At 38.6% G+C, this 27,253-nt stretch overlaps 1 protein-coding gene across 2 annotated transcripts; it reads left to right on the top strand.

Annotated features, from left to right (window-relative positions):
* The first annotated feature begins 512 nt into the window (after nucleotides 1-512).
* LOC145331820 (uncharacterized) lies at nucleotides 513-27,108 on the top strand. 2 transcript variants are annotated; one of them, XM_080176668.1, is made up of 10 exons: nucleotides 513-624; nucleotides 986-1,021; nucleotides 1,271-1,319; nucleotides 1,563-1,606; nucleotides 2,102-2,160; nucleotides 24,513-24,577; nucleotides 24,984-25,088; nucleotides 25,512-25,601; nucleotides 26,112-26,190; nucleotides 26,849-27,108. In XM_080176668.1, the coding sequence occupies exons 1-10, from the start codon at nucleotides 603-605 to the stop codon at nucleotides 26,906-26,908; spliced, it is 609 nt and encodes a 202-aa protein (XP_080032794.1). In that variant the 5' UTR covers nucleotides 513-602; the 3' UTR covers nucleotides 26,909-27,108. The 2 variants fall into 2 exon arrangements, with proteins under 2 accessions (XP_080032794.1, XP_080032795.1); XM_080176669.1 differs by lacking the exon at nucleotides 26,849-27,108 and adding an exon at nucleotides 26,705-26,778.
* Nucleotides 27,109-27,253: the final 145 nt, after the last annotated feature.

Here is a 27,253-nt window from a genome sequence, read left to right as displayed (position 1 = left end):
AAAGTTCCTGATTCAGCTCCTCAAGGCCTTTCCAGGGAGAACCATAAAGCCATAGTTCTGATTCAAAAAATGTTTTGAATGTCGTCTTTGCATATTAATAAGTAATCAAATATATTTTTTAGTGGTCGCGTTCTAAAACTCAATTTTTTAAAATTCTTTTTCGGTCAGAAATATTTTAAAGGTTAATTTTATCTGTTGCATATCCCCTCTTTGTCTAATTCCGATATGAACCCGCCCTATTAATTACAGCCTCCCTTTTTTTACCCTTGCAGAACTTTTCCAGTATTGCTTCATAACTGACCAATATCCTTTGGATAAGAGCCGGTTCTCAGCCATACTGAAAAATGTATCATATCATATTATAAAGTTTTATATTTGTAGAAAAAAGGGGTTTTAATCTTACAATTGGACATTTTAATGTCCGCGGAAAGTTGATTATAATTTGATGCGATAAATAACTATTTTACATTTAAATTTTGAGTAGCTTTGATCCTAACATTTAGAAAATCCGTGTTAAGATGTAAAAAAATCAACAAAGTTGTAAAATTTGAGATAAGAAAGAATTAGTTTATTGTGAAAATAAGACTGAGATACAACACAATATGAAACATTTTTATTTTATAGGTAGTTTTTATTTAACATTTAATTATACTCATAATTTTGATATATAACAATAAGATAGCAGATATGTACTAAGAGGTCTCTAGGGGCAGTTGAGTTAAGAGTTGGTTGGAAATTTACCTTCTTGTTTTATTTTTAAAAAAAGTTGTACAAAATTGGATTGCGTAATTTTTTGTCTAGGGGCGATTTCTCCTGGGAGTGTTGCAATGCCCTCCCCAAAAACGTAGTTATACATCCTGTTAATATAATATTTAGCTCTTCGGGCATACTTTAGCAAAGCTAGGCAATCTGAGAATAAATTTATTTTTGCTTCAAATTTTTAATGGATTATAGCTTTAATTCTTAATATTTTGTATTTTTTTAGTTTTGGTTAGTTTACAGTTTAGTGGAATTTTAGCAGGTAATTATAATCTTTAAAAAATCACCATGAAAGCTTTTTTTTTTCTTCGAAAACTTCACTTAAATCACTTTAAATTATCTGTGTTTATTTGTGTGCATTCTTAATTTAATTTTGTTCAATTTTGTGGTTTATATATAAAAAAAGAATAAAAAGTTTTGTTTATTCCAATGGATTTATTATTATAATGGATGTTGCACCCGTTCTAATTTTATTTAATAAAGATTGAGTAATTTTAACAATTTGTTTTAGATCTTCTCCATTATGACCTCACAGACAAGAATGGAGTTCCATATGACAGGAATAGAAATACAAATAGATTTGAAAGCAACGCTTTTCTATAGTTAGGGTAGGTCCGTCCGCCTGTCCGACCGACACAGATAGCTTTATTTTCTTAATTTATGCATTTTATAATTGTGGTAGTAGCCCTCTTATAGTAAACACCCCAGAAAATCTGCTTTGAGAAAGTGAGAAAATAATTAGACGAACATCACCTTATGACAGGGTAGCTGCACTACAAAACTGATTGTACTTCTGTGTCTAGTCCGCGTGTAGCTTTGCCAGCATGTTGGAAGTTAACCTGGATTGGTAAGTAACTACAGTTCTGTCATACTAAGTGTCTGTAATTGATATAAAACTACTTGGATGTTGCAGCAAATTTTCATATACCCTCAGTAATACTCGCATCTGGCTAAAGTAACGATACCCCACCTTTATCCCACTCCCTTTCCTCCTTCTTCATGAACGAACTGACCAATAAATGTTTTTAGATCGCTTGCGCACTCACTAAAATATCGATCCGCGCCAGTACAACTTTATTACTCAAGCCGTGTCAGTATGGTATTTTATATAAAACATTAATATATAATTTATTTTAAAAATAACTATAAAAATGTTTTCACGATAGTTTTGCAATAAAATATCAAAGTAGTTAAAAAAAATATCTATTTATTACATATGATTCACCCGATTTGGCCCGGCAATGCCACTCGGTGATTTAAAGATCAAGCTCAGGGTATGCGAGATTCTATCACAATATCCACATATTCTATATCCATTGGTACATGTTGTCTTAATTGTTAGGTATCTATGACTCTACTGGTGAGAAGAATCAAACAAGCTGTGCTGACTATTATCCAGAGGTTACTCATTTAGATTGATGTACATCCCCAATGATGATACACAAAATTACCCCTTCTATAATATTAAAATTAATTGTTGCAACGTTTGAACACTCAACTTAATAAATCAATCAAAATTCACTAAAGTCCCCAAAGTTGTTGAGTCGACGAATAAGAAAACGTTACTATAGAACTTTAGGGACTAGTATAATAAGCAGTCTATTGTCCCCTCTCTCTCTCCATTTACTTCTTTGTCAATTATGGTTATTATTCATTATTACCTAATATGGAAATTGGTTCAACATTTATATGCATTTGATGTTATTGTGGTATCCGCCTTGGTTAAATGGCAGACACCCGAGTTCAAATGACTACGGCAGTGCGAACAGACGTGGACACATATATTATAGAGAAGCTACGCTTCTCTAGCAATCACTAAATAATAAACAGAGTCTATTCAGATGTTACTTTATTCAGGGTCTAAGGTTTACTAAAGTTATATACAACAAATAATAAATACACAGATTGGAATAAATAATCCTAAAGCAGAATCAATATAAATACATATACAATAATCAGATTGGGCAATAATGATCCCCCATCCCTGGAAAGGGTGGGGGAACCAAACAATACAGCTTAACCATAATAAGGCTGTCAAAATCTATCATTAATTTTGAAGCATAGGGAGGGGTCAGGCTGACCCCTTCCCCAGTACTCGGGGGAGGGCCCTCGGCCCTTCTCCGAACCAAGGTCAGGGTTGCCATAGAACATGGCTCACGGTTGACGAATACCACAACTCTCCCCTCGGAAGGCTGGGAGGGGGTTTCCCTGCCAGACTTCTGACAGTGGTTGAGGCCTTCGGCCCGCTCATTAGGGGCTATTATGTACAAGAGATAATGATTCAATGGAATCCTAGTGGTGATTTTCAGAGCTGATGGGCCCCCAACGTGGGGTAGAAGGTAGAGGCTGGCTTTTGTTGGGCACGTAGCTCGGCGCCAGCGGGTGTCAGGTTGGCATGGGGCGCAGCCGCTGCTGGACCGGTCAGCAACGGGGCATTCTGGTTGGCGTTGGCAGCGGCTGGGGCACTGGCTACCAGGTTGACTGTCTGGGTGACACCATGGCCTCCCGAGGGGCCGTGGGGCTTTCCAGAGTGCGGCCCAGGCTTGCCTAGGCGGTCATTCCCACTATCGGCTGATTTCATGGACACCATTTCCTCGGCTGCTTCCCGTCCAATAGGAATGGCATCCCAGTCCATTAAAAAGTCCCGGGACTTGGCATGGGTGAGCCTGGCCCTGGCCAAGGCCTTACGATACAAGGTTGGGTGATACAGAAATACTTGTGACATCGCGTTCAGGGCGGCCCATACACCTCCTTGTGCAGCTGCCAGGGAGATGATGGTTAAGTCTCCCAGCAGCTTGAGGATCAACAGCAACAGACACAGTATGGCTGCGCCATCTCCCCACTCGTGAATAGCCTGTCTGAACCCAGCCCAGACATCCAGGGTTTCCTCCCCTTCCTCCGCCAGTCGGTCAATATTGTAGGACACGATCCCATGGTCTCCGGTGGCTGAACAGCTGCCTTGCTGGACGCATGAGCCATATGACAGGCCGGTCAGCATGGCGGCCTTATACGCCGGGAACGCTAGTAGCTGCTGCCAGTCATTCAGCTCGGCCTACAATCCTCCCGAGCTAAAGTCATCCAAGGGCTCGGTCAGCAGCTGCTTGGGTGTATCCAGCGGGGGCGGCCTCTTCTTAGGTGCGGGAGTTAGCTCTATCCACCCTTCCTCGGCGTGTACAGTTAGGGGGTAGGTGGAGGAGCAGGGAATCTTGGTGGCGTGACCGCTATACACCTTTGTCACGGCATCTACAAATCCTGTGGGCTCCACCGGCACCTTGTCCAAACATTCATTGCTCTCCCTTACCACGTACTTATTACGTTGGCAGGTAAGCTGGAGCAATACATCTCCCCTCAAAATAGAGAACGTGCTCCCCTGGACATGCACCGGATGGGCCGGGTCTAGCTGCTGGAGCTTCCAGCAATTGGCCCCTACTTCTTCTGCTGCTGCACTTCTCATTCGAGTTTCCAGGGTAAATCCAATGTAACCCGCGTGTATCTGGGCCTGGAGGGGGACATCCACGTCCATGGCCGATACTCTGGGCAACGCTGCCGCGGCTGGGTCGGCTGCCACGAACAATGCTTGGTGGTTGGTGGCATGGGCCTCAAAGTAGCAGTTCACTATCGAGGTGGGGGTAGTCATGTTGATAAAGAATTGTGCCTGATGGTCAACCAGGAATGCATCCATCACCAGGCTGGGCTGGAGGCTGCGGATCAGCCTCAAGGGGCAATCTCTCCCCAGGTGGTCCCACACATATGTGGCCTCTCCAGTGATACAGTACAGCTCGGACTGGGGACACTCTAGGGTCAGGTGGTCGGACTGGGACTCCACCCGTCCGTTCTCAACTACGTAGGTCTCTTCCTTGACCAGCAGCCGTCGCTCCTGGAGCACTAACTCATTTCGGTACAGCTGGCCTTCAAAATGGACGTCCTCCCCTTCACAACCCACCCCCTCGGGGCTGTTGACCAGTGCGCCTACCATATCAAGGGTAAAGAACAGGGGGTGGTTCAGCTGGAACGTCAATGGCTTGGTCTTGCCTGGCAGGGTGTAGACTCGGCTCCGGGCCAGGTCCCGGCATGTTTCTGGGTCAATCTTGGTTGGCCGCATGAGGGTGGGGACCGAGGTCACCTTCAGGTGGCCCCAGACTCCACACCTAAATGTCCACTGGGACACTGTGAGTTGACAGCTATATCCCGTGGTCTCCCGAACCTTAACTTGCTGCAGGATATGTACCTCATGGCCCAAGGGCACCTCCTGGTGTAGCGGCTCCTTGCTACACATCTGCTCTTTGTTGAAGGCGGTGACATGGGTGGGGTTGGCACAGTCCCACCCTACTAAGACATAGCTAGTTGTAGGCCACACAGCTGCTAGCAATAGGCCCCACAGAACCATCCACCAATGGGAGAATCTGCCAGACAGCCACCGTCCTCGCGCGCGCATCTGGGGATTCTCGGCTCTGGCCACAACTGCTTCCTGGGGCTGGACACTGCTGGACTGCTCCTGGCTAGATATAAATTTCCATTGAGTGTTATCTTTAGACGCCCGGGGCATCCCGATACCCTCCCCAATGACGGACTGACAGGCGACTGGCGCCTGTCTGGGTGTCGGCTCCCCTAGCCTCAAGGTGGCCCTTCCCTCGTCCATGGCATGCCCAGTGGCATGGGGCTGTAGTGCGTGTGGCACAGGCTCGCCCTGTATTACATCCCTCCCCTGCCCTAGGAACTCAGGTGCATGTGGCACAGGCAAGTCCTGATAACCCCAAATCTCAATCTCCCCAGCCTCTGGTGCGGGAGGCACAGGCAAGGCTGGAGGGTTACAATATTTTGGGTACAATGCATTTGTCAATTTTAACTTATCCTGGCTCAGTTGAGGGTGGTAGACAGCTGGACTCTCTCTGCTGGCTGGGGGCTGTAGATGAGGGACAGCTGGACTCTCCCTGCTGGCTGGGGGCTCTGGATGATGGATAGCTGGACTCTCCCTGCTGGCTTGGGGCGCTGGCTGACTGGGGGTGACGGATGTCACCCCTCCCTCTGGGGCTGCAGGCTCGTTCCGGGGTCCAGGTCTCTCGGTGGCGGCGACGGTTGTCGCCCCAGGCACCAGTGTGGGGGCGCTGGATAGCACCCCCCAGTCTTCACAGGTGGCGGCGGCAGTTGCCGCCCCAGACATCAGCTTGGAGGTGCGGGATCGCACCTCTCGTCCTTCCCAGGTGGCGACGCCGGATGGCGCCCCATACATCGACTCAGACTCGCTGGCTAGCGCCTCTCGCCTCTCCCGCTCGGCGGCCGCCAGGGCCTCCCCGTACACCGTCTCGGTGGCGCTGGGTAGCGCCCCTCCGCTCTTGCTGGGGGTGACAGGGGTTACCTCCTTACCTCCGTTCGGAGGACTCGGTCTGGCAGGCCCCATCATGTTGAGGCTGAATGGTAGAGGCCGCAGGACTTCTGGCTCCGCAATGTTGGTTGGCTGCACGAACTCCAGTCCCATGTGGTTGAGGCTGAAGCCCAGGCCAACCCGGTTGGGTTCAGCCGCTCCTCCCAGCACGTTGATCCTGGCTGGGATATACCCAAACTGCGGCATTCCTTCTGAGTGGCCCACAGCGCTGGGGGCGGCTGCTTGCTGGAGTGTTGCTGGGGGCGCGCTCCCTTCCATGTTGGCTACCTGGCTGGGCTTCCCTGAGTGAGCGCCCTTGCCGGCTACACGTCTCCTGCCGGCTACCTGGTCCCAGTCAGCCTTGCACTCGGCTGCCGTATGGCCTGCGTAATGACAACGTTCACATTTGGCAGAACGGTCACGGCGTGGCTGGGTGCGTCGCTCTTCTAGGCTGACCTCCATAGGCGTAGGACAATCTCTGATTTGGTGGCCCTTCCCATGGCAGCGGTAGCAGCGGCCTGGAATCTTGGAGGCGTCGTCTGGTGCAACCTTCCCCATCTGGTGGAGACCCGGACCCAAGGCGCCAATCTCCATTGGCTCCGAATCATTGTACTGGGGCAACTGGACGCTGGCCGATCCCGTGAGCCCGTCGGTGGCGTCCACTAGGCACACACCCTCCTTCAGCTGCTTGGTGATCATGGTCACGGTGAACATGGCTCGCCTTGTGTACTCAGGTACCGAGGCGATCTCATGTCCCATCATCTCGCGTTTCACATTGGCATTGCGGATGCCGCGGTTAAGTTCATTGATGAGTAACTCCAGGTCTTCGTGGCTGTAGGCCTCCCTGTACAGCGCACACTTGGTGGATATGTAGGCTTGTATGGGCTCCGTCGAGTGTTGCCTGTAGTCCCTGAAGGCTTGCTTCAGGGTCTGGGACTCATAGGCTGGACACTCGGCCTTGACTTGTTCGTAGGTCAAGGCTTGGCCTGCCTCTCCAAACAGATGAGAGGCCATCTCCGCAGCTTGCCCCGCCAGGGATAGTAAAAGGGCGTTGCGGCGGTTCAGTGTGTCATGGGGGGGTACGCAGTAAGCCGCCCATGACATTTCCAGCCTCCGGATGTGGGAGTTCCAGGACTGCTTGGGCGGTCCTCGGTACTCCAGCAGGTTACTCAACATCAGCTTGCGGTACTCGGCTGGAGCCGGCTGGGGATCGTCCTGGAGCCATCCTTGGAGCTGGTCGCCTCCTTGCGCTTGTTGCTGCTCCATCGGGTCAAAGGTTCAGCGACGGGACACTAAGTCTTAAGTCAATACTATAGGCGGTTTACACTTATGGTTACTATCCTAGCAGCCAATACCGTTTATCACTTTGAACTACAAAGATCTAAAATAGGTGTACACTAGGGTACTTGTCACTAGCTTCTAAGCTTTAAGGTAGGCTGGTAGGTGTAGAGAGTTGTTGAGGGTCTGAACTGCTGTCAGGAACTGATTTGGTTTTCCTTATCACACTGTAGATAGGAGGGAGGAGCTTGCAAGTTTTTTTTTTCTAAAAATATCTCTGTTGTATGCTATAGAGTAGCTCCTCTCCTGTGTGTGTGTGTGTGCGTGAAATCCCCTTTTCTTGCAACGCGCCTACGCGCCGTCAGAGTGCGCACACAGGTAAAACGCGCATCTATCCCTCAATCTGCTCTCTCATTGGTCCGCTTTATCTCCTTTGTCCGTCGAATTTTCGTTGCGTCCCAAGCTCCGCTGCGCAACCCGTGAAATGCGCTCCGTTCTCCCGGTCGCTATCTCCGCACGGTAGACGGACTTATCCAAGTGTGGGGAGAAGGGGGAGCGCGTGAGGGGACGGGGTAAAGCCGTCCTTCCCCAGATGGAGAGGGGGGTGCCGCAGGTTTGAGGTGACTGGGTGGTGAGGTAATTGGGCTTCTCCCTTAATCCTTGGCTTATTCTTATGTCACCTCAATTGTATTTGCTTCAATTTATGGTGGGCCCCTCCCCTTCCATTGGGATAAGGGGGTGTATTTGTCGTGCTGCAGGTTTGGGGTCAGATTGTTTACCAATGCATTGTTATCTTACATCTAGGTTCTATTTTTGGCTTTATCACAATACACAACAAATTATTTACCAAGCCCTGCCCATAAATCTATTGTTTAGCTTTCACACTAGGGTGGTAATCCATAAAATCTGATATAATATCTGTTTTTCTCAATGGGTGGCTGCGCTGTAGCCTCTCAGGATACTTGGAGTTAACGTAGTTTTTCTTCTGCTTGGTACACTACACTCGTATTTTCGCTCACAGCTCGCAGCTATTTTGCTTGTTTCAGCCAGTCGGCGGCAGGGAATGTCCCGTCCTGCAGCGCCGTGGGTCCGAATCCGGGTGGTGGCGGCAGGGAATGTCCCGTCCTGCAGCGCCGTGGGTTCGGATCCTGCTATCTTTTGCAGTAAATGGTGGCCTATTTTCAGCCGTTTGCAATTATTTGGCCTGTTTCAGCCCGTCCGCAGGCCTGTTTCAGCCCTTGAGCGCTCAATCCTCCGTTAGATTTCGGCACTCTTCGCGGTTCTCCGTCAAGTTTCGCTGCTCTCCGCAGTCTCTCGTCCGATTTTGCTGCTCTCCGCAGCTCTGGTTCCGCCACTCTCCGTGGTCTTTCGCTAGGTTTCGCTTCCACAACTGCCGGATACAGAGTTAGACCTTGCTATCCAGGGTGGGTAATTCAGGTTGCTTGTGTCAGTTTTGCCAGTTTCACTGCTGGGAGTACCTTAGCCTCAGATGCGCGTCTGCTCTACACTTGTGGTTTGCCGTAATCTCACACAGCTGTCACCAAAAGTTGTGGTATCCGCCTTGGTTAAATGGCATACACCCGAGTTCAAATGACTACGGCAGTGCGAACAGACGTGGACACATATATTATAGAGAAGCTACGCTTCTCTAGCAATCACTAAATAATAAACAGAGTCTATTCAGATGTTACTTTATTCAGGGTCTAAGGTTTACTAAAGTTATATACAACAAATAATAAATACACAGATTGGAATAAATAATCCTAAAGCAGAATCAATATAAATACATATACAATAATCAGATTTGGCAATAATGATCCCCCATCCCTGGAAAGGGTGGCACTGCATGATAGACTCGAAATAAAGTATTACCAAACTTTACCAATAAACTGTAAAGAGATATGATAAATATACAACCAAAATAACAAGTTAATGTTGAAATTCAAATCCTTCTCGTTCCTTCTTGAATATAAAATGAATTTGAAAATTTTGAAGATATATTTTAATTTCCTTATCAGGATGATGTTTTTATATGTCGTCTTTATGACAGGTTATTATATTATGAATATATTTCTTAAATTATGTATATAAAAAAATATTGTACGATAATATCAAATTAAATTAAAAATAATTTATTTTTTATGTTTTTTTTGTTCCAAAATCATCCCTGCATTAAAGAAAGAAAAATGTGTGTTTTGTTTTACAAAGCAGACTAAATATATTATGATAATATACAACGTCTCTTTGTGAGTTCATATTTATAATATTGATTTTTATAAATGAATTAATTTACTTAACCCTTTTATTTAACAACCTTTGTTTTTAGGTCCTTTTTATTTAAATATTTCAAACAGCTGCCTTTTTTTTATCTTTAAAGTTAGAAAAACAATTTTTTTATTTTAGAAATCTCAAAATTTATTAGCGGAACCATAAAGTATTTTGAATTTGGGCTGTGGTAAAAAATCTTGATAGTAAAACATAAAAATGCACATGAAGCTCTCTAAATTTTTTTAGGATTATTTTTTTTTGGGGGGGGATATTCACCCCCCAATTAAAAAAAAACTGTTTGGGGGGGTAAATTTTATATGGGGGGGGGATAATCACCCCTTTACCCCCTCCCCTTGGACGTCCTTGTAGTTGTTACAAAATGGGTGAAATTGCACCACAGTTCTGATCCCACAATGTAAAAATTTCAAGTTAGTTTGAAACAGCATTTTGACACTCCGGGTATCATTTTACCCACAAACCTGTCGCATAACTTTTTTTTTAATTTGAATCCCAAAATAAAGCTTGAACGTCTTTGATTTTTTTATCCGTATATAAAAGTATCATGATAACTATTTTTTTATTTGTCTCAAAGAATCTCGCTAACTGCTAGACAGATATGGTTTTTCTTTACATTAAAGCTTTTTATATGTCCTGGCAATGTTTATAACTATTTTGGGAAGGGTGCCTCTACCATATAAAAATTGCTCCTGAACAAAGATTAACCCTCTAAAAATTTTGAAAAATCATCTTAAAGTGTTCACGAAGCTGAAAAAAAGCTGATATATGTCACTTATTAATGTTTTTTAAGAGTACTATTTTGAGAATTAAGTCTTAAATACTTCCCATTTAAAAATAAATCAAACTTTAAAAAAACGAATTTATTCCCTTGAAAACATCGTTGTAGTTTGTGTTTAATTATACATATCTAAAAACCTATCAAAATCGACAAATAACAATCTTTTAGTTGAAGTTTACTTGCAAATTTATAGTAAAATAAAAGCTTTTGTTACGTACCCTATTTAACTAACTAAAAAATGTTGAAATTGCTATCTACGGATAGATTTAAAATTTTCTTCCGATGGTCACAGAAATAAAGCCATATATGGTAAGAATATCACTGATAATGGTACCAGGATATTCATTTTTTCCTTTATTTAGAAATTTATATAAATATCTACATATCTACATGGCTTTAGATATGTGACGTTAAAAATCATTTGAAATCATTTAATTGCTTTGTATATGTATGATAAAATGTAATATAAACATTGAACAGGATACATACAGGCAATTGATAATATTATAATTGAAAATATAAAATTAAGCTATTCTCGGGACCATCAATAATGTATCATCTTATTTAACGCCTATCTAAAAAAATGCTTATCTCAGAAAATGCTTTTCTAAAATACATTTTAAAAAGCAAAGCATTGTTTTATATCTAGCAATCAATATATTAATAAGAATATATTTTGATATCATTAATATGACTTAATTATATTCATTTTGTATAAAGACACATTCATGTATTAAAAATTGTTAAGATAAAGTCCAAGCTTTTTATCTCTAACTAGTGGCTATGCCCCTAGAGGCCTCTAGTGGCACTTTAAATGTTTTTTTTATATTTGAAATATGTCTATGTTGCATTTGACATTTATGTTTCATTGAATGCTCTTTGTTAAATCAAGAACCATAATTTTTTTTTGATTTCTTGTGATTTCTCTTAGGAAGGTTGTGGTACCCTCCCCCAAAATAGTTATAAATCTTCCCAGGACCTATGAGAATCTACCATGTTAAGGAGAACCTGATCGGTTCAGCAGTTAGCGAGATCCTTTGGTACAAATATACAGACACACAAACACAAAAACACACAGACAAACATCCTGTTACTTTATTATAAGTATATTAGCTGAGAAAACAGGTTGGAGCATTTTTTAAGTACAGTCATGTTGAATTAAACACACACACACATACACACATACAGAGTACGGACCCCACAGAACTTGACTGTATTAAAGTTTATTCTTCAAAACATGGAATAGGATAAAGAGCACACAAATTCTATTCTTTTAATAAATTTATATATAAATCTGTTATTTATGGATGTACAATCAGAAGAGATATTAAATCAAGCCAGTCAGTAATTAATATATACAAAAAAGGAAATAAAATAACATGTCTTTTCAGTTATGGGAATACAATTATTTACTTATTATAGTTATTGAAATTGTACTATATTGGTCCAAACTTACAACTTAAAATACACTGAAGGGACTGCAACTTTTACAATATTCAATAATGTTTGGTTTCTATATTTCAACTTGACAAAATCCGTTGGTACCATTTGTACAATGACAGGTAAGAGAGGGGACGAAGAAAGAAAGAGGGAAACACAAACGGCTAATATAAGTTGGGTTTATAAACAAAATCTGTATGATTATAAATCAATAAATTAATAAACTTGTTTAACCAATTTGTCGAGATTTTACATAATATCACCAGGGACGTCCTAGGGGGTGGAGGATAAAGGGGTAGGCATCCCCAAAGTTTTAAATTTTTAACCCCCTTAAAATAAAAAACCTTAGACGTCACTAACTCTATGATATAAAGATTTCTTCCTCCAAAATGAACTTGGTGGTGCTGTAGGCATCCCAGAAATTGTAATTTTCAATTCTCCCCCCCCCCCCCAATAAAAATGCTTGGACGTCCTTGAAAAGCATGATCTATGTTATAAAGTTTCTTAATGATTAACAACCTTTTTGTTTTAAAGACCCAACTCTGTGTGAATGAAACAGTCATATTCCTGGATAAAAATTAATTAAAATCAATTTATATATTATCCAGATTTTATTTGATTGATGACCTTTTCATTTCAAATCCCCAACTCGGTTTTTGAAAACAGACATATTTCCTTACAATAATGGGCCCTGATAGTTTATTTTATATAAATTTTTCATTTAAAATGAATGTTTAGTCAAAAAATATGTATGATGATTATAGGAATACGAATTTAAGGCTTTTAAAAAATTTAAATAAAAAACTAAATTTGGATATCTAGGGTTTAAAAAGAGGCAGGTATCTATAGAAATATGGCTCTTTTGCGATCATTTAGAGAAAAACAAAAATGCCTATGTTTATGGAAATACTTTAGCAAGACTGCTTAATTTTTTGCTGGATATATATAGCAAATAATATCTATTTACTCTTTTTGCCCAATTTTATTCTTAAATGATGTAATTTCTGAAGATTTCAACAATTTTTCATATGTAAGTGTACCTGCATAGATATATCAATATTTGGTAACTGATTTTACGAAATTAACACAGGTTTTATAATTTATTGTAAATCAAGTTTGAAAATTTATTTCAAAAGAAATGTAGTACAACAAAATTTTTGTAGTATGAATTTCATTTTTTTTATGTGTAAGCAAAGAAAAGGGTGATTTTTCCTTAGTCTTATAAGTGCACAGATTGTTGTGTTATTTTTGTGAGAAATGGATCTCCGCATCCTTAATTAATCTATTTCTAACTTAGTGGAATTTTTAAGGCATTACACTATGAAAATTACTTAAAAAATAAGAAAAGGTAAATAAAAATGCAATTTGAAAAAATTGCTTCGCGATCACTTTAAGTATAGTTAGGACTCTCCACCCCCCCCCCTCTCCTCCCTATCCCCAAGTGCCCCTAGAGACTTTAAGGGTACGTAGCCGATAGTCCTTATATGGAAATAATGAGATGTATGTATATCTGTCTGTAACAAAGGAACTCGCTATCCACTGAACAGATATAGTCCTTGGTTTTTTTTTTGTAAAACTTAAATTTAAAAATGGAGGGGATCAAATTCTAGTGCCCCTAATGAGCGCTGGGGGCGTAGCCGCTTGTTTTAGGTATGTCAAGCATCATTTTAAAATTAAAAAGAAAATAAATGTTTCATATAATAACAACCCAACAAATTATGTCTATAGCAATTTGATCAGCTGATTGGTTTGAATACTAGATGTTTTTTAAGTAGCGCAGCTACTCTAAATCTAGGGAATAAATCTAATTTTGCGTAGAATTTACTTTCAGGTGTTTTAAACGTTGTAAATTGAAGATTTTATTTTGATAATTAATATTTTACAACAATATCTGCTATAAACTGTGAGTAAGTTTGATAAAATTACGTTTTTTTTGCAAGCTTTTTGGAAAATACTTCATTATTTTTATAATTCTGACAAAATAGAATTTCTGTTTAACCCTTTACAGTCGGGCCCCTTGCCGCACCTTAATCGGTCGGGGGGGGGGGCGTTCAACGCCCCCCCTAATTATCTCAGTTCCTATTAGAGCTAGAGGGCTAAATTTTTTTGTGCAAGTCCCCTGTTTGATAATGAATTTCCGACCTTTTATAAGTCTAAGTCAATTTTCGCTTCCTTCACCCTTTTATTTAACAACCTTTGTTTTTAGGTCTTTTTTTATTTAAAAATTTCAAACGGCTGTAATTTTCTTATTTTTGAAGCTAGAAGAAAAATTTTTTCCCAGAAAATGTTTATTTTTATGTAAATTTTACATTAGAAATATCAAAATATAAATTTCAGCGGCCGCAGCTGTACTAGCAGCTGCCAGCCGCCGCAGTCGGCGGTCGGCGGGAAAACGGCGGCGGATCTTCATGAAATTTGAATACGTTATGTAGACATGTAAGAAAAGCTTAAGTTTAAAATTTGAAGTCTCTAAGTCAAAAATTGCGGCCACAGGAGCCTTTTAAAGATTTCTGGAGACCTGGAGGATCAGGACCTGCAGGATCATACCTGGAACCTTAAAGTGACTTGAACACCTGTATTTCATATAAGGATGTACTACTAGAGGATTTTTTAGTATTTTGGAATGATAAAATGCTTTGTTTTAGTCAAAAAAATATTTTTGCTCTTTACCTGGATGACCCTGCCAGGTTTGCTGGCATCCTGTGCCCGCCAGGATGGAGATATTCAAAAAATTCCAACTCTCAGTTGTGTGTCATACCCATACTTAAAAAGTCAAGCAGTTTGGGCTCTTTATCTTTCACACACAGAAAATGAGATAGAAAAAACCGGATGGGGGGGCGTTCAACGCCCCCTCCCCGACCGTTAAGGGTTAAGTAAATAACATAGCCACAAAAAGGTTTAAGTGGTTATTGAAATATTTTATTACCATTCTTGATAATTAAATAGTCGTTAACTATGTTTAATTTGCATTTTTAAAAAAGACAAGTAAAATATCCTACTTTAATGCTACTTTTATGAAGTTATCTTAAACCTTTTCCAAAAGTTTGTTTTATAAAACTATTTTATTTTCAATTGATTTTATTGATTATATAGGTTCAAAATATTAAAAGTATTTTTTAAAGGCTATAGATTAATTTTGATTAATTCCGATTTTAAATTTTTTTAATTTTTTTCAAATCTGAAAGAATATGCATGTCTTTTCAAAGAATAGATTAAATAAAAAACGAAATTAAACATATGCAGGCTATCAAAAAGCAAAAAATATTCTTTTTTACCATTAAATTGCAAATATTTAAAATCATTAGATTTTAAGCTTATTTTGCATGGAAACACATCTTTTCAGTTATTTCTTCTCAACAATGGATCTTAAATGATTATTACTGAAAACTTTTATGAAAATGTTATTATCAAAAACTTCAAATAAAGGAAATAATTGCCGTTTGCGAAAATGTGTGCAAAAAGTTGCCAATATCTCGTTAGAAGGGACTTAATAGATTTTAATTCTTACTGCTTACGACTCAGTATAATTCAGTTTTAAGTTTTGGCTTAAAAGTAGAAACATCATTTACTCTTTATTGCTCTGTAAAAGTTAAGAGAACATTTAAGAGAACATTTAGGAGAACATTTATTTAGTTAGTCAGTTGCAATTGAGAGTCCTTACACAGAATACTATCTGGTTTGGGGTCGAGTCTTATTAGACCAATTCAGCTATTTACAGACATCCTACTACTTCAACTAGTTCAACACAGACAAATATTCCACCTCTTTAGAGTTATACAGCTAATTAATACCTTTGTATTAATTAGACAGACAGTCATCCTGCTACTTCAGAGTTATACAGCTAATTAATACCTTGTATTAATTAGACAGACAGTCATCCTGCTACTTCAGAGTTATACAGCTAATTAATACCTTTGTATTAATTAGACAGACAGTCATCCTGCTACTTCAGAGTTATACAGCTAATTAATACCTTTGTATTAATTAGACAGACAGTCATCCTGCTACTTCAGAGTTAAACAGCTAATTAATACCTTTGTATTAATTAGACAGACAGTCATCCTGCTACTTCAGAGTTATACAGCTAATTAATACCTTTGTATTAATTAGACAGACAGTCATCCTGCTACTTCAGAGTTATACAGCTAATTAATACCTTTGTATTAATTAGACAGACAGTCATCCTGCTACTTCAGAGTTATACAGCTAATTAATACCTTTGTATTAATTAGACAGACAGTCATCCTGCTACTTCAAAGTGCATAGTTAATTAATACATTTGTATTAATTAAACAGACAGCCATCCTACTGCTTTGGTGTCCTGACATACAAACAGACATCCCGCTACTTCAGAACTTTCCAGCTTAAATAATCAGTAGTTTGACTTATTAATATATTTAACCATTTCTAAATAAAGTATACATATTTAATCTTATTTACCAAAAAACTGCATTTAATCCAATATAAATAAATACTTAAAAAACTGTTTGTATTTTGAATTAAATATTGAATCTACTCTATCATTAACTTATGTAAGTCTGTCTACATCTCATTTGGCGCAGTCTTATTGTGCTACGTGTTATTTAGACCTGCTGCAGAGTTAAAGGTGGGGGAAGTGGTGTTTAATTTGAATTCGATCACTTTTTGAGATTGTTTATCTCGGATTTTTCACAGTTTTGTTAAATCTTTTATATTTATAACTTGATTTATATTTTAGGTTTCTGTGGAATTTCACTCTTTAACTTTTCTGATCTAAATTTCACGGCGAATCTAGTTCTAGTGCTCGGATATGGCTGATGAAAAAGGAGAGCGGGGTAAAGGTGAAGGCAAGCGTGGACGGCGGCCTAAGCGGCCTCGGGAGGCTGAAAGTCAGGATGATGATGGAACTCCCGACAATTGGGAGGAGGATGACGATGCTGTTGATGATGTTGGTGGAGGTGCAGGTGCTAATGCAAATGTGGAGTCGGCGTTGGGCGACGTGGAGAATGATGTTGTGCCTGAAAGTATAAAGAAATATGTTAGGGCAATGTTGAAGGAGCATACGACTGTCAAGAGTCAGGTGGATAAGCTAACGGCGGCGAATAAACGGCTGGAGAATAAGGTGAAAGAGTTCAAAAGTTCAGATGAGCATAAGAAATTAGGTTATGATGTTGATTTGGCTACTATCAAGAAAAAGGTGGCTCAATTGCCACCAGATGGCGACATTGGTGGATTCTTGTATGAGACAAGTTTGGGGGCTAGTGTGGCTACAGCTAAATCGATGGGGGATGATTCATTTAATGCATCTTTTATTAATCGATTGAGTGTGGAGGCTAAATTGGATTCTACTAGTTTCGAGGCTAAGAGGGTAAAGAGTGCTCCTGGACATTTGAAGTTTTCGCAGATAGATTTTTTGGGTCCAGCTGGTAATGGTAATTGGATGAATGTACGTGAGAGTTGTTTGACCGAGTATGAGAATCAGTTATTGGATATATTTCCTTTAATCGAGGAAAGGGCTGAAGTGCTTAAGGCTTACAAAAAGGTGGCTGGTGGCAGTGTCAGTCAGCAGACTGTAGAGGGACAGTTTAAGGAGTTTTGTCTGGTAAGGGGTGTCAAGTGGGACAGTGATTTTGTGCGGGACGCTCCATTTTGGGATGGAAACATTGATTTTGAGGATTATTTTTTGTCCTTGTGGAGGGTTGCTCGGTTCGCAAAATTGGAGGATCCCATGCTTTTTAAGGATGTGTTGTACAATAGGATGTTTGAGTGCAAGGGAAAGAAAATGGGGAGGCTTATTACTCCAGAGGCTAATGCCTCCCTAAGTGCTTTAGGTTATTACCTGTTGATAAGGAGGTTGGTGATACCGTTTGCAGATACAGAGTCAGCTACTGAATTCTTCTACGCCCTGAAACAAAAGAGTGGTCAGAATGTGGATGTGTTCTTTAATGAGAAATTACGGTTGTTTAGACTTATGCATCCTGGTCATATTTCTAAACAATCTTGGCGTGATTTTTATAACAATGTGGCGAAGAATTTGTTGTTTACAGATTTAGCTAGAGATATGGCCAACTTTGTTGAATCTATGCATTACCTGGAGGATTATAGCTCATTCTTGACTTATTTGATTCGTAGAGGTCAACATTACATCAGCTGGGCTCGTTCTGGACACATTTCACCTGAAAATGTGACGTCATGTTATTCCCAGGCTATGGAAGGGTTGAAATTGGAAGAATCTAGGGAGGTGAAATCTAGGCCTGTGATTAGTGAGGTGCATGTATCCGACTTGGCTGACAGAACTGGGACTGGCGATAATAATGCTTGGATTGAGGGGAAGGATGATATCCCTTGGGATCAAGTTGAGAATGTGATTGGGGCTTTGAATTCGAAGGCTAAGAATATGATTTGTTGGTATTGCGGGAAAGAAGGACTATAGTGGCTGATTGTTGGCAGAAGAGGGATGGTAAGCCGCCTGCCCCTGATTCTCGCATAGGTAAGACCAAGGCTAAGTTCTTTCCGGTCAATAATGAAAAGGGAGAGGGGCCTGGAGTGCCTAATAATCGGGTGATACCTGAGCAGTTTCTGAAGAAATCAGTCAATCAGAGGGGGCCGGCTGTGGATTCTGAAAAAAGCAGAGATGAAAAACAATACGAGGCTATGATTGCTGAAATGGCTAGGTTCAATTATCAATAATATCCTATGTAGTAGTGTGATGATTGATTCGATGTATAAACCTTATTTTATATATTGTTTCTTTGTTCACATATATTATATCTAGGTTATATTAGTGTAATTGAGTTTTTAAGCTATGTAAAATTTGAAAATTTTTGCTGTTTTGTATTCGGATAATGGCTTTCAATGTTGTGAAGAAGTTTCTGTTTTTGTTTTTTTAGTCAATGTGTGGAGGTGCTAGTAACTGTTAATGGGAACAATATATTATATAATACATTTAGTACAATTGTGTATAAAATTTGGTAGGTATCTAAATAAAGTTTTAATGAATATTAAACCTTTGAGGGGTACTTACTTGTGTTGCAAGGAGTTTGGTGTCTAGTCACGAGGGGCTGGTGTTCTGCAGGCTGTGCATGACATAATATGTTGATCAGTATGATGGCGGCTGGTGGATGGCGGAGGGCTGGCTGCTGTGTTGTAGATTGATGGCTTTGTATCTGAAATTTGAAGTTAATTAATTAAATATATACATTAATTATTTATAACACGACATTGAAATTTTAATCCGACGGAACGGTGGCAGAAGTTACTAGGGCTTTAAAGGGATCGTGAAGTCTTGAAGATAAAGAAAGAAAAATGCCTATTTGCGCGGATTTAGAGTTTTTGTACCAGGAGCTGATATTACAGTGGAGGAATTAGGAATTGTTGATACAGGAAATAATTTTAATTCTTTAATATCTAGAGAAATTTTTGATAAACATGAAATTGTTTTCTGTCCTGCTAAGTTATCAGCCTATTCGGTAGATTAAAAGAAAGTTAATATTATTGGATATGTTGAGTTAAAAGTTAGATTTGTGGGAACCAAGCTGTGTTTACAGAAATATTTTATGTACCTGAGGTAACAGGCAAGTTGGTGAATCTCAGTTCTGATTTCCTGAAGAAAAATAAAATTAATATTTGTTTGGAAGTGGATAAATTTGAATTTCATGGGGAATCTGTTCCTATTAATTCTTGTTTACAAAAACAGGTAGTGGCTGAAATGTAGAAAATTCCCATTTTGTCTGGTCATAGATATTCTGAGATTCTTTCTAAACCTACTCTGTCAGGGATAAAGGAGGGGTTAACGTAGTTAATGCGTCGATAAAACCTATTACCTTGCTTAAAAATGTGAAGATGGGGCACTGTTTTGTCATGGACAATCTGGATTCCACCTGTAAGAAAACAATAAATGAGTTAAAGAAACCAGAAAAGTTGTCAGGACAGAAAATGCATGAGCGAGTACAGTTTATTATTCAACAATTGAAGTTAGAGGAAAATCAGATGATTAAGGAAAATCCAGAATTGAAACCGAAGATTATTAAAATTTGCAACGCGCCATCCTTGTTTTGTGCTTTGATGGACAAGGTGTTATCCATTTTACTAGGGATGTATGGTTTCTGTATCAGTTACCTGGATGATTTGATTGTGTTTTCGGTTAGTCCAGAGGAGCATGTAGAACATTTGCAGGCGTTGTTTCTGGTTCTCAGACAGGGCAACCTGGAATGGAATCTGGATAAGTGTGATTTACTGACTAGAGAATGCCACTATCTGGAGCATATTATTAGTGCCGCCAGATTGAAGATGAATCCTTCATATTTGGAACGGATTAAGGATTGGGGCAAGCCTAAGACAGGAAAGGAGTTACAGAAATTTTTGGGATTCACTAATTATTACAAACGGTTAAGTTTGTTTTAATCATAATCTGCTTAGCTTATTTTCCAGGTATATATTTACGTGTCAGCTAGTTGATGCTAAGACTGAGACAGCAGTGAAGGCTATTTTGGAGAATTTTGTACCTACCTATGGTTTATTTTGGAGAATTTTGTACCTACCTATGGTTTATTTTGGAGAATTTTGTACCTACCTATGGTTTATTTTGGAGAATTTTGTACCTACCTATGGTTTATTTTGGAGAATTTTGTACCTACCTATAATTTATTTCGGGCTTTGAGATCTGACAGAGTTACAAAAAGGGGGTAATGAAAGGATTGGGGGTGGACACCGTTTTAGTTCCTTTCAAGAATCCGAATTTGAATCTCGTGGAAAGCCAGAACCAAAGTTTGTACGCAGCTTTAAGAGTAGACGAAAATCATGAAATACTTGGGAGAAAAAAAAAAAAATTACCTGTGGCAACATTGGTGATTAACTGCTTCAAGAGCTCGAGGACAGGTTATTCGTTTTTTGGTCGTATTTGGAATTTCTGAAACATATGGAGGATATAATTAAGAGAATTTTAACAAATTCCAAACTATATTTGGAGGTTCAAAACAAACACAGAGTACAGAAGGAAGCATTAAGAGTGACGTGTCCAAGAAGTTACAGTCTTTCTACGGTGGGCCTTTTATTGTGGTCAAAAAGTTTTCGGATGCTTTGTATGAATTAGCGCCTTTTGGGAATCACCCCCTCCTTCAAGGGATTGAACATAAAAAAATATTATGTATCATTCAAGTCAATGTTGAATTCTGTTTTAAAGGGACTGTGTATGAAATATCTCCCTTTAAATATATGATGGCGGTTGAGTCTGTAGTACCTGTTTCTAAAGCTGGAACAAGTGTTGATGAGGTCAATTTTCCATTGGATTAGTTGTTTCCATTCGCTATCTTTGCCTGAAAAAGTGGTGACGATTAAAATGAGTGGGTCAGTAGCTAAATGGGATACAAAGAGGAGGTTAAATCTCAAGTAGGAGGTCCTGTGGTACATGTGCAGATTAATAAATATAAAAGTTTTATATATATGTTTATATAATGGAGATTCATTAAATTATTGTTTAATTATTTTAATAACAAATATGTGCTTATTAAGCTAGTAAGTTGGAAAGTTGATCTACAATAAAAGTTAAGTCCAGTTGATAGTTGGAACTGAGATTGTGAGCAGTTAAATCATAATATCGAGTTATAGTGGTAAACCATCAAAATCAGGTAAACATTTTTACTTTGTCTGGTTTTGGGAAATTGTCTTTTACATTTTTATGTGATGCTGAAGATGTACCTGTATTAATGACAGAGTGGAATGGCAGAACTGTGAGATTCTGATTGTGATTGTTCGGTTTTTGGGCTGATTCACAACAGATCACAAGAAGATAGGTGTCATTTCAGTAATTTTTGGGCTGTAGAAATTGCAAATATCACCTTGTTTATTATTTTTAATTTTAAATATGGCGTCTGAAGTCATGGTGGCCAAAATTGGTTGGCGATTTCTCCACATTTTTCATTAGGATTGGAGTAGGAGGAAAAATTGGCATTTTCAGATTTTTTGATGGATTTGTATTATTTTATTCCTGAATAAAATAATAAATATTCCTGATGTGTTTTTGTGGGTTACATCAGCCAAGCTGAAATTTGTCCTGGATGCATAAAGTGGAGGAGAATAGTGTTTTATTGTTGCAGCTGACTTCTATATATCATCAAGTGGAAAGGATTGGTTTGTACATTTATTATGGTTGACTGATAGCTGGCAGCATTTTGTCATGGTGGTGATTGGCGCGGCTGGAGTGTGAAATTTTCTTGGTATCTTTCGATTTGTACCTTGGCATCCCTGACATAAAATTGATATGATGATTCGTATAATGTAATCTGTTTTAAATGTCGTCTTAAATATAAAAAAATATTGAAATTGTAATTATCAGGAAAGATGGATGATAGAGAGAGACATCGGCTGGTTCCTGGTCAGTTGCAAGAGGAGCACGAGAGGTCTTTAGAGAGGTTGGAGGATGGTAGGACCAACAGGCGGCAGGTGGTGTACAGAAAGGATGATAGGGCTGGTCCCAGTAGAAGACAGCATAAGGATGGGCGGCAGGTGGTGTACATAATGGATGATAGGGCTGGTCCCAGTAGAAGACAGCATAAGGATGGGCGGCCCAGGTATGAATTTAATGATGAGTTTCTGAAGTTTCTGAAGAATAATGATGATATTGGCAACGACGGTTTGGAAGTGAATCTTGATGCATGGGACAGGTGGCCGAGCGGTCAAAGTGGTCTGGAGGAGGGCGAAGGAGGGTCAAGAAGAGGTGTGGCCAAGCGTCCTGCTGTTGGGTTAGATAATTTGGGTTCTAAAAATAAAAATTTGAGAGTAGAGGTGACATGTATTTTAAAGGTGGAAGCAGTAGTTCAACAGGTGGAAAATGCTTTGACAAGTCATGGGGCCAGTGTGAAGGGGGCTAATTTAGACATGTCACAGAAAGAGGCAGAAGTTCAGAGACATTTGACAAATATATTCAGCGAGATCAGGCGCAAAATAAGTAAAGATCTACCTGCTGTACCTTGGCAGCTGCAACAGGCTGGGAGTACCAGTGGGGCGGTGGCTGCCAGTGAGGTGATGGTGGTTCAGGGAGACGTTCCAGATATTGGTGCTGAGTTGGAGGTTCAGGCTTCAGTGCCTGCTGAAGAGGGTTCTGTAGCTGCTGCTGTAGATAATGCGGTAATGGCTGCTGATGTAGATTCAGATTAGTGAAGCCTTGACGGCGTCAGGAGGGGGAAAATGTAGTATAATTCAGTTTTAAGTTTTGGCTTAAAAGTAGAAACATCATTTACTCTTTATTGCTCTGTAAAAGTTAAGAGAACATTTAAGAGAACATTTAGGAGAACATTTATTTAGTTAGTCAGTTGCAATTGAGAGTCCTTACACAGAATACTATCTGGTTTGGGGTCGAGTCTTATTAGACCAATTCAGCTATTTACAGACATCCTACTACTTCAACTAGTTCAACACAGACAAATATTCCACCTCTTTAGAGTTATACAGCTAATTAATACCTTTGTATTAATTAGACAGACAGTCATCCTGCTACTTCAGAGTTATACAGCTAATTAATACCTTGTATTAATTAGACAGACAGTCATCCTGCTACTTCAGAGTTATACAGCTAATTAATACCTTTGTATTAATTAGACAGACAGTCATCCTGCTACTTCAGAGTTATGCAGCTAATTAATACCTTTGTATTAATTAGACAGACAGTCATCCTGCTACTTCAGAGTTAAACAGCTAATTAATACCTTTGTATTAATTAGACAGACAGTCATCCTGCTACTTCAGAGTTATACAGCTAATTAATACCTTTGTATTAATTAGACAGACAGTCATCCTGCTACTTCAGAGTTATACAGCTAATTAATACCTTTGTATTAATTAGACAGACAGTCATCCTGCTACTTCAGAGTTATACAGCTAATTAATACCTTTGTATTAATTAGACAGACAGTCATCCTGCTACTTCAAAGTGCATAGTTAATTAATACATTTGTATTAATTAAACAGACAGCCATCCTACTGCTTTGGTGTCCTGACATACAAACAGACATCCCGCTACTTCAGAACTTTCCAGCTTAAATAATCATTAGTTTGACTTATTAATATATTTAACCATTTCTAAATAAAGTATACATATTTAATCTTATTTACCAAAAAACTGCATTTAATCCAATATAAATAAATACTTAAAAAACTGTTTGTATTTTGAATTAAATATTGAATCTACTCTATCATTAACTTATGTAAGTCTGTCTACATCTCAATAAATTATTAGAAAAGTATCACTTTAAGGTGAAATTTTGAGGGTCAACTTTTTTTCTTTTAAAATTCGCAGTGGTGGGGGAACCAAACAATACAGCTTAACCATAATAAGGCTGTCAAAATCTATCATTAATTTTAAAGCATAGGGAGGGGTCAGGCTGACCCCTTCCCCAGTACTCGGGGGAGGGCCCTCGGCCCTTCTCCGAACCAAGGTCAGGGTTGCCATAGAACATGGCTCACGGTTGCCGAATACCACATTATATTAAAAATGTTGTATACCTAATAGTTTTATGTCCAGCATTGCTAATAATATCCGCTGGATTAAAACCATTTCTTATCCATATCTAAAAAGAAGAAAAAATGGAATTAATCTTTTTATTTTTTAGAAAACTTACTTTTTTCATATTTCAGCATATTTGTAATCCTCCGCTGGTGTTGACCCAGGGGATTAATGCTTTGAATGGACCTAACCTCACGTAAGTATGATACAATCGTCTGGTTGATTTTTAAGCGAAGCTTTTCTATAATTAGGATCCTTTCATCCGTCACGGATAGTTAGTTTTTTTCGTTTATTTAAACAGGTTAGAATTGAACTATGTTTGTATGCTATAATTATCCTACTCATTTGATTTTTGGAATAATGATTCCTATTACCACACGGTACAATGTTACAAGCGACGTATCTCTATAATCATGTCTTAAAAATCTAGGCATGTCCTTAAAAAGTATCCTGTACTTAAGTAGTTTTGCAACAAATTTACTTACCCATTTTATATTGACTTTTACATTTATATATCATTTATATTATATATTATTTTAATATCCACTGAAAGCTGTCTAATATCTATAATATGATAAATGTCCAATAAATATAATTTGTAGAGCCCTGGTGGAGAAATGTCAGGCAACTGAAGGATGTGACCCAGAGAAGTATGTGTGCAGGAGGGAGGCGGGGGAGGTCTGCATCAAATATTCCAGATTTACAAAGTAAATTTATTTACCTTTTTAGTAGCGTAGCTACTCTATGATTACGGTTAGCCTGTCCGTCCGCATGCGCGTCCGGAGCGATTTCAAACTTTGCTTGATGATTCCAATGATATTTAGGTACGATTTGGGTAGTGCAACAACTCTATAATCTATACCAGAAAGTCAGTACGTCCATTTTAAACATGTTTCTTTTTAACAACAATTTTTGTATGTTATATTTATCCTATTTATCTGATTTTTGGAATATTGATTCCTATTACAATAAATATTGATTCGTAGGACAACAAGGTACAATGTTAAAGGCGAAGCATCTCTATAATCAAGTCTCAAAAATACATAACTATCTAAGTCCTGTTTTATGTAATTTATGTTATAGATTTATGCGGATTTTTCGTGCGAATATATTCATCCTTGTTTGTTTAGGAGTGGAGAAATGGATTACTACAGCTCATTTTGTGGGAGGGGAGTTGATAAAGGATGGAACAGCAGACCAATTACCTCTGGGTGTCATAAGTAAGTTAAACTCAGGGAGGGAAAGGACATTGGGCTGTTTATTACATTAGTCCCTAACAATTTTAAAATACTACTTTCTTTTTTGTTGACGTAACAACTTTGATGACTTTAGTGAATTTTGATTGGTGGTTTCATTAAGTTGACATAATTTTGTGTATCATCGTTGGGAATGCACATCAAGTTATCGGCCATAGCCATATCCCTAAGATTCATGAGTGAAACAGGGTGGCATTATCCAATCTTCAATAACATACATCCACAAAATTTGTTTTTAAAGAAATTCTATTTTTATTTTTTGTTTGCACAAAATTTCAACCAAAAAAAAAATCTGCAATAGCCAATAGCAAATATATTAAATTTTTCATTGTTCTCGCATATTGTATGTATGTGCGAGCATAACATTTCAATTTATCAGTTTGGCAGCCAGTAGCCTTTAGCGTTTATAGATTGTTGGATTTAATCGATCCCAGGAACATTTTACCATTTCACCTGATTTGATAATTGTTTTAGACAAGTAATGAATTTGACCAAGAGTGATTATGATGTAGAAGCTTGTTTCTGTGAAGATGAATATTGTAACTATGCACAGGTTGGTTCTTGTTATCTTAGGGGGGAGGGGCAAAATTCTCATCCACCCCAAATTTTGAAGCAGCTTATATCACCTAATAAAAAATAACGTCATACAATGCAAATATTCCATAATAGTCCAGTATACATTTTACAATTGGTCAATTACAATGTATACTTGCCTATCATTGGTCATTTGTATTGTATGACGTCATTTTCTATTATGCCCTGAGAGCTGCTTCGTTTTTTTTTGGATTTAAAATTAGTTGCATGAAAGTTATTTTCATATAAGGCTCTAAACTATATTTTTTATAGTTTTAAAATGATCCAAATAGTTATTTTTCTGGCATTTCTTCCTAGCAGTCAATAGTGCTTTTTTTCAATTCATTAATAGATATTTGTTGCATCGTATTATAGACAGCTTTCCGTGGATTTTGAAATGAAATTATATTATTAAAATTTAATTATTAATTTTATGTTTTTTTTTATATTTGTAGAAAATTGTCTGTAATACGATGCTAAACATGATTTTTCAGTATGGCTAAAAACCAGTTCTGATCCACTGTATATTATTCGGTTGAAGACTCAATAATAAAACATTTATAATACAACGGCTAAAAACCAAAAAAAATGTTTTTTTGCATTGATAAGAACTTTTTGACTAACATAATTTTTTTTAGAATATAACTCCATTGATGTCAGTTATCAGTGTCTTGGCTTTTATATTGATAGTTTCTTAAAATTCACAACATTTAATATCATATTACATAATTAATTTCTACCGGATGCAAAACCAGTTATGAATAGTGAAAAAATTGTTTAACAGCATTAATTCCTACTTTTTAGTTTTTATATTTATTAGTATTATTGTTATTAATTTTGTAATCAACATAATAATTTTTGCCAATAAACGATACTAAAATTTATTTAACATCATTAATTTAAATTAAAGTCAATATTTTTTATGGCAGGCTTAAGTGAATGATAAGAATACCTTGGTTATCAAGGTTATAAAGTCGAGATACTACTAAGAAATAGTAACGAATGGATGTAATATTACTTGGACCTTACACCAGATTTCATGT

This window comes from Acartia tonsa, chromosome 11, assembly GCF_053477335.1.
Source record: "Acartia tonsa isolate MP-2025a chromosome 11, ASM5347733v1, whole genome shotgun sequence".
Taxonomy (NCBI): Eukaryota; Metazoa; Arthropoda; class Copepoda; order Calanoida; family Acartiidae; genus Acartia; species Acartia tonsa.
The sequence above is the reverse complement of the archived record's forward strand: the minus strand, read 5'-3'. Positions and strand labels throughout refer to the sequence as shown.

What these genes read in the sequence shown, in the direction of transcription:
- LOC145331820 (XM_080176668.1), top strand. Translation starts at nt 603, where the DNA reads ATGAAACATTTTTATTTTATAG. An exon ending in GTGCTGACTATTATCCAGAG is followed by an intron (nt 2,161 to 24,512) that starts GTTACTCATTTA and finishes TTCATATTTCAG; the next exon opens with CATATTTGTAATCCTCCGCT. An exon ending in ATTACCTCTGGGTGTCATAA is followed by an intron (nt 25,602 to 26,111) that starts GTAAGTTAAACT and finishes TAATTGTTTTAG; the next exon opens with ACAAGTAATGAATTTGACCA.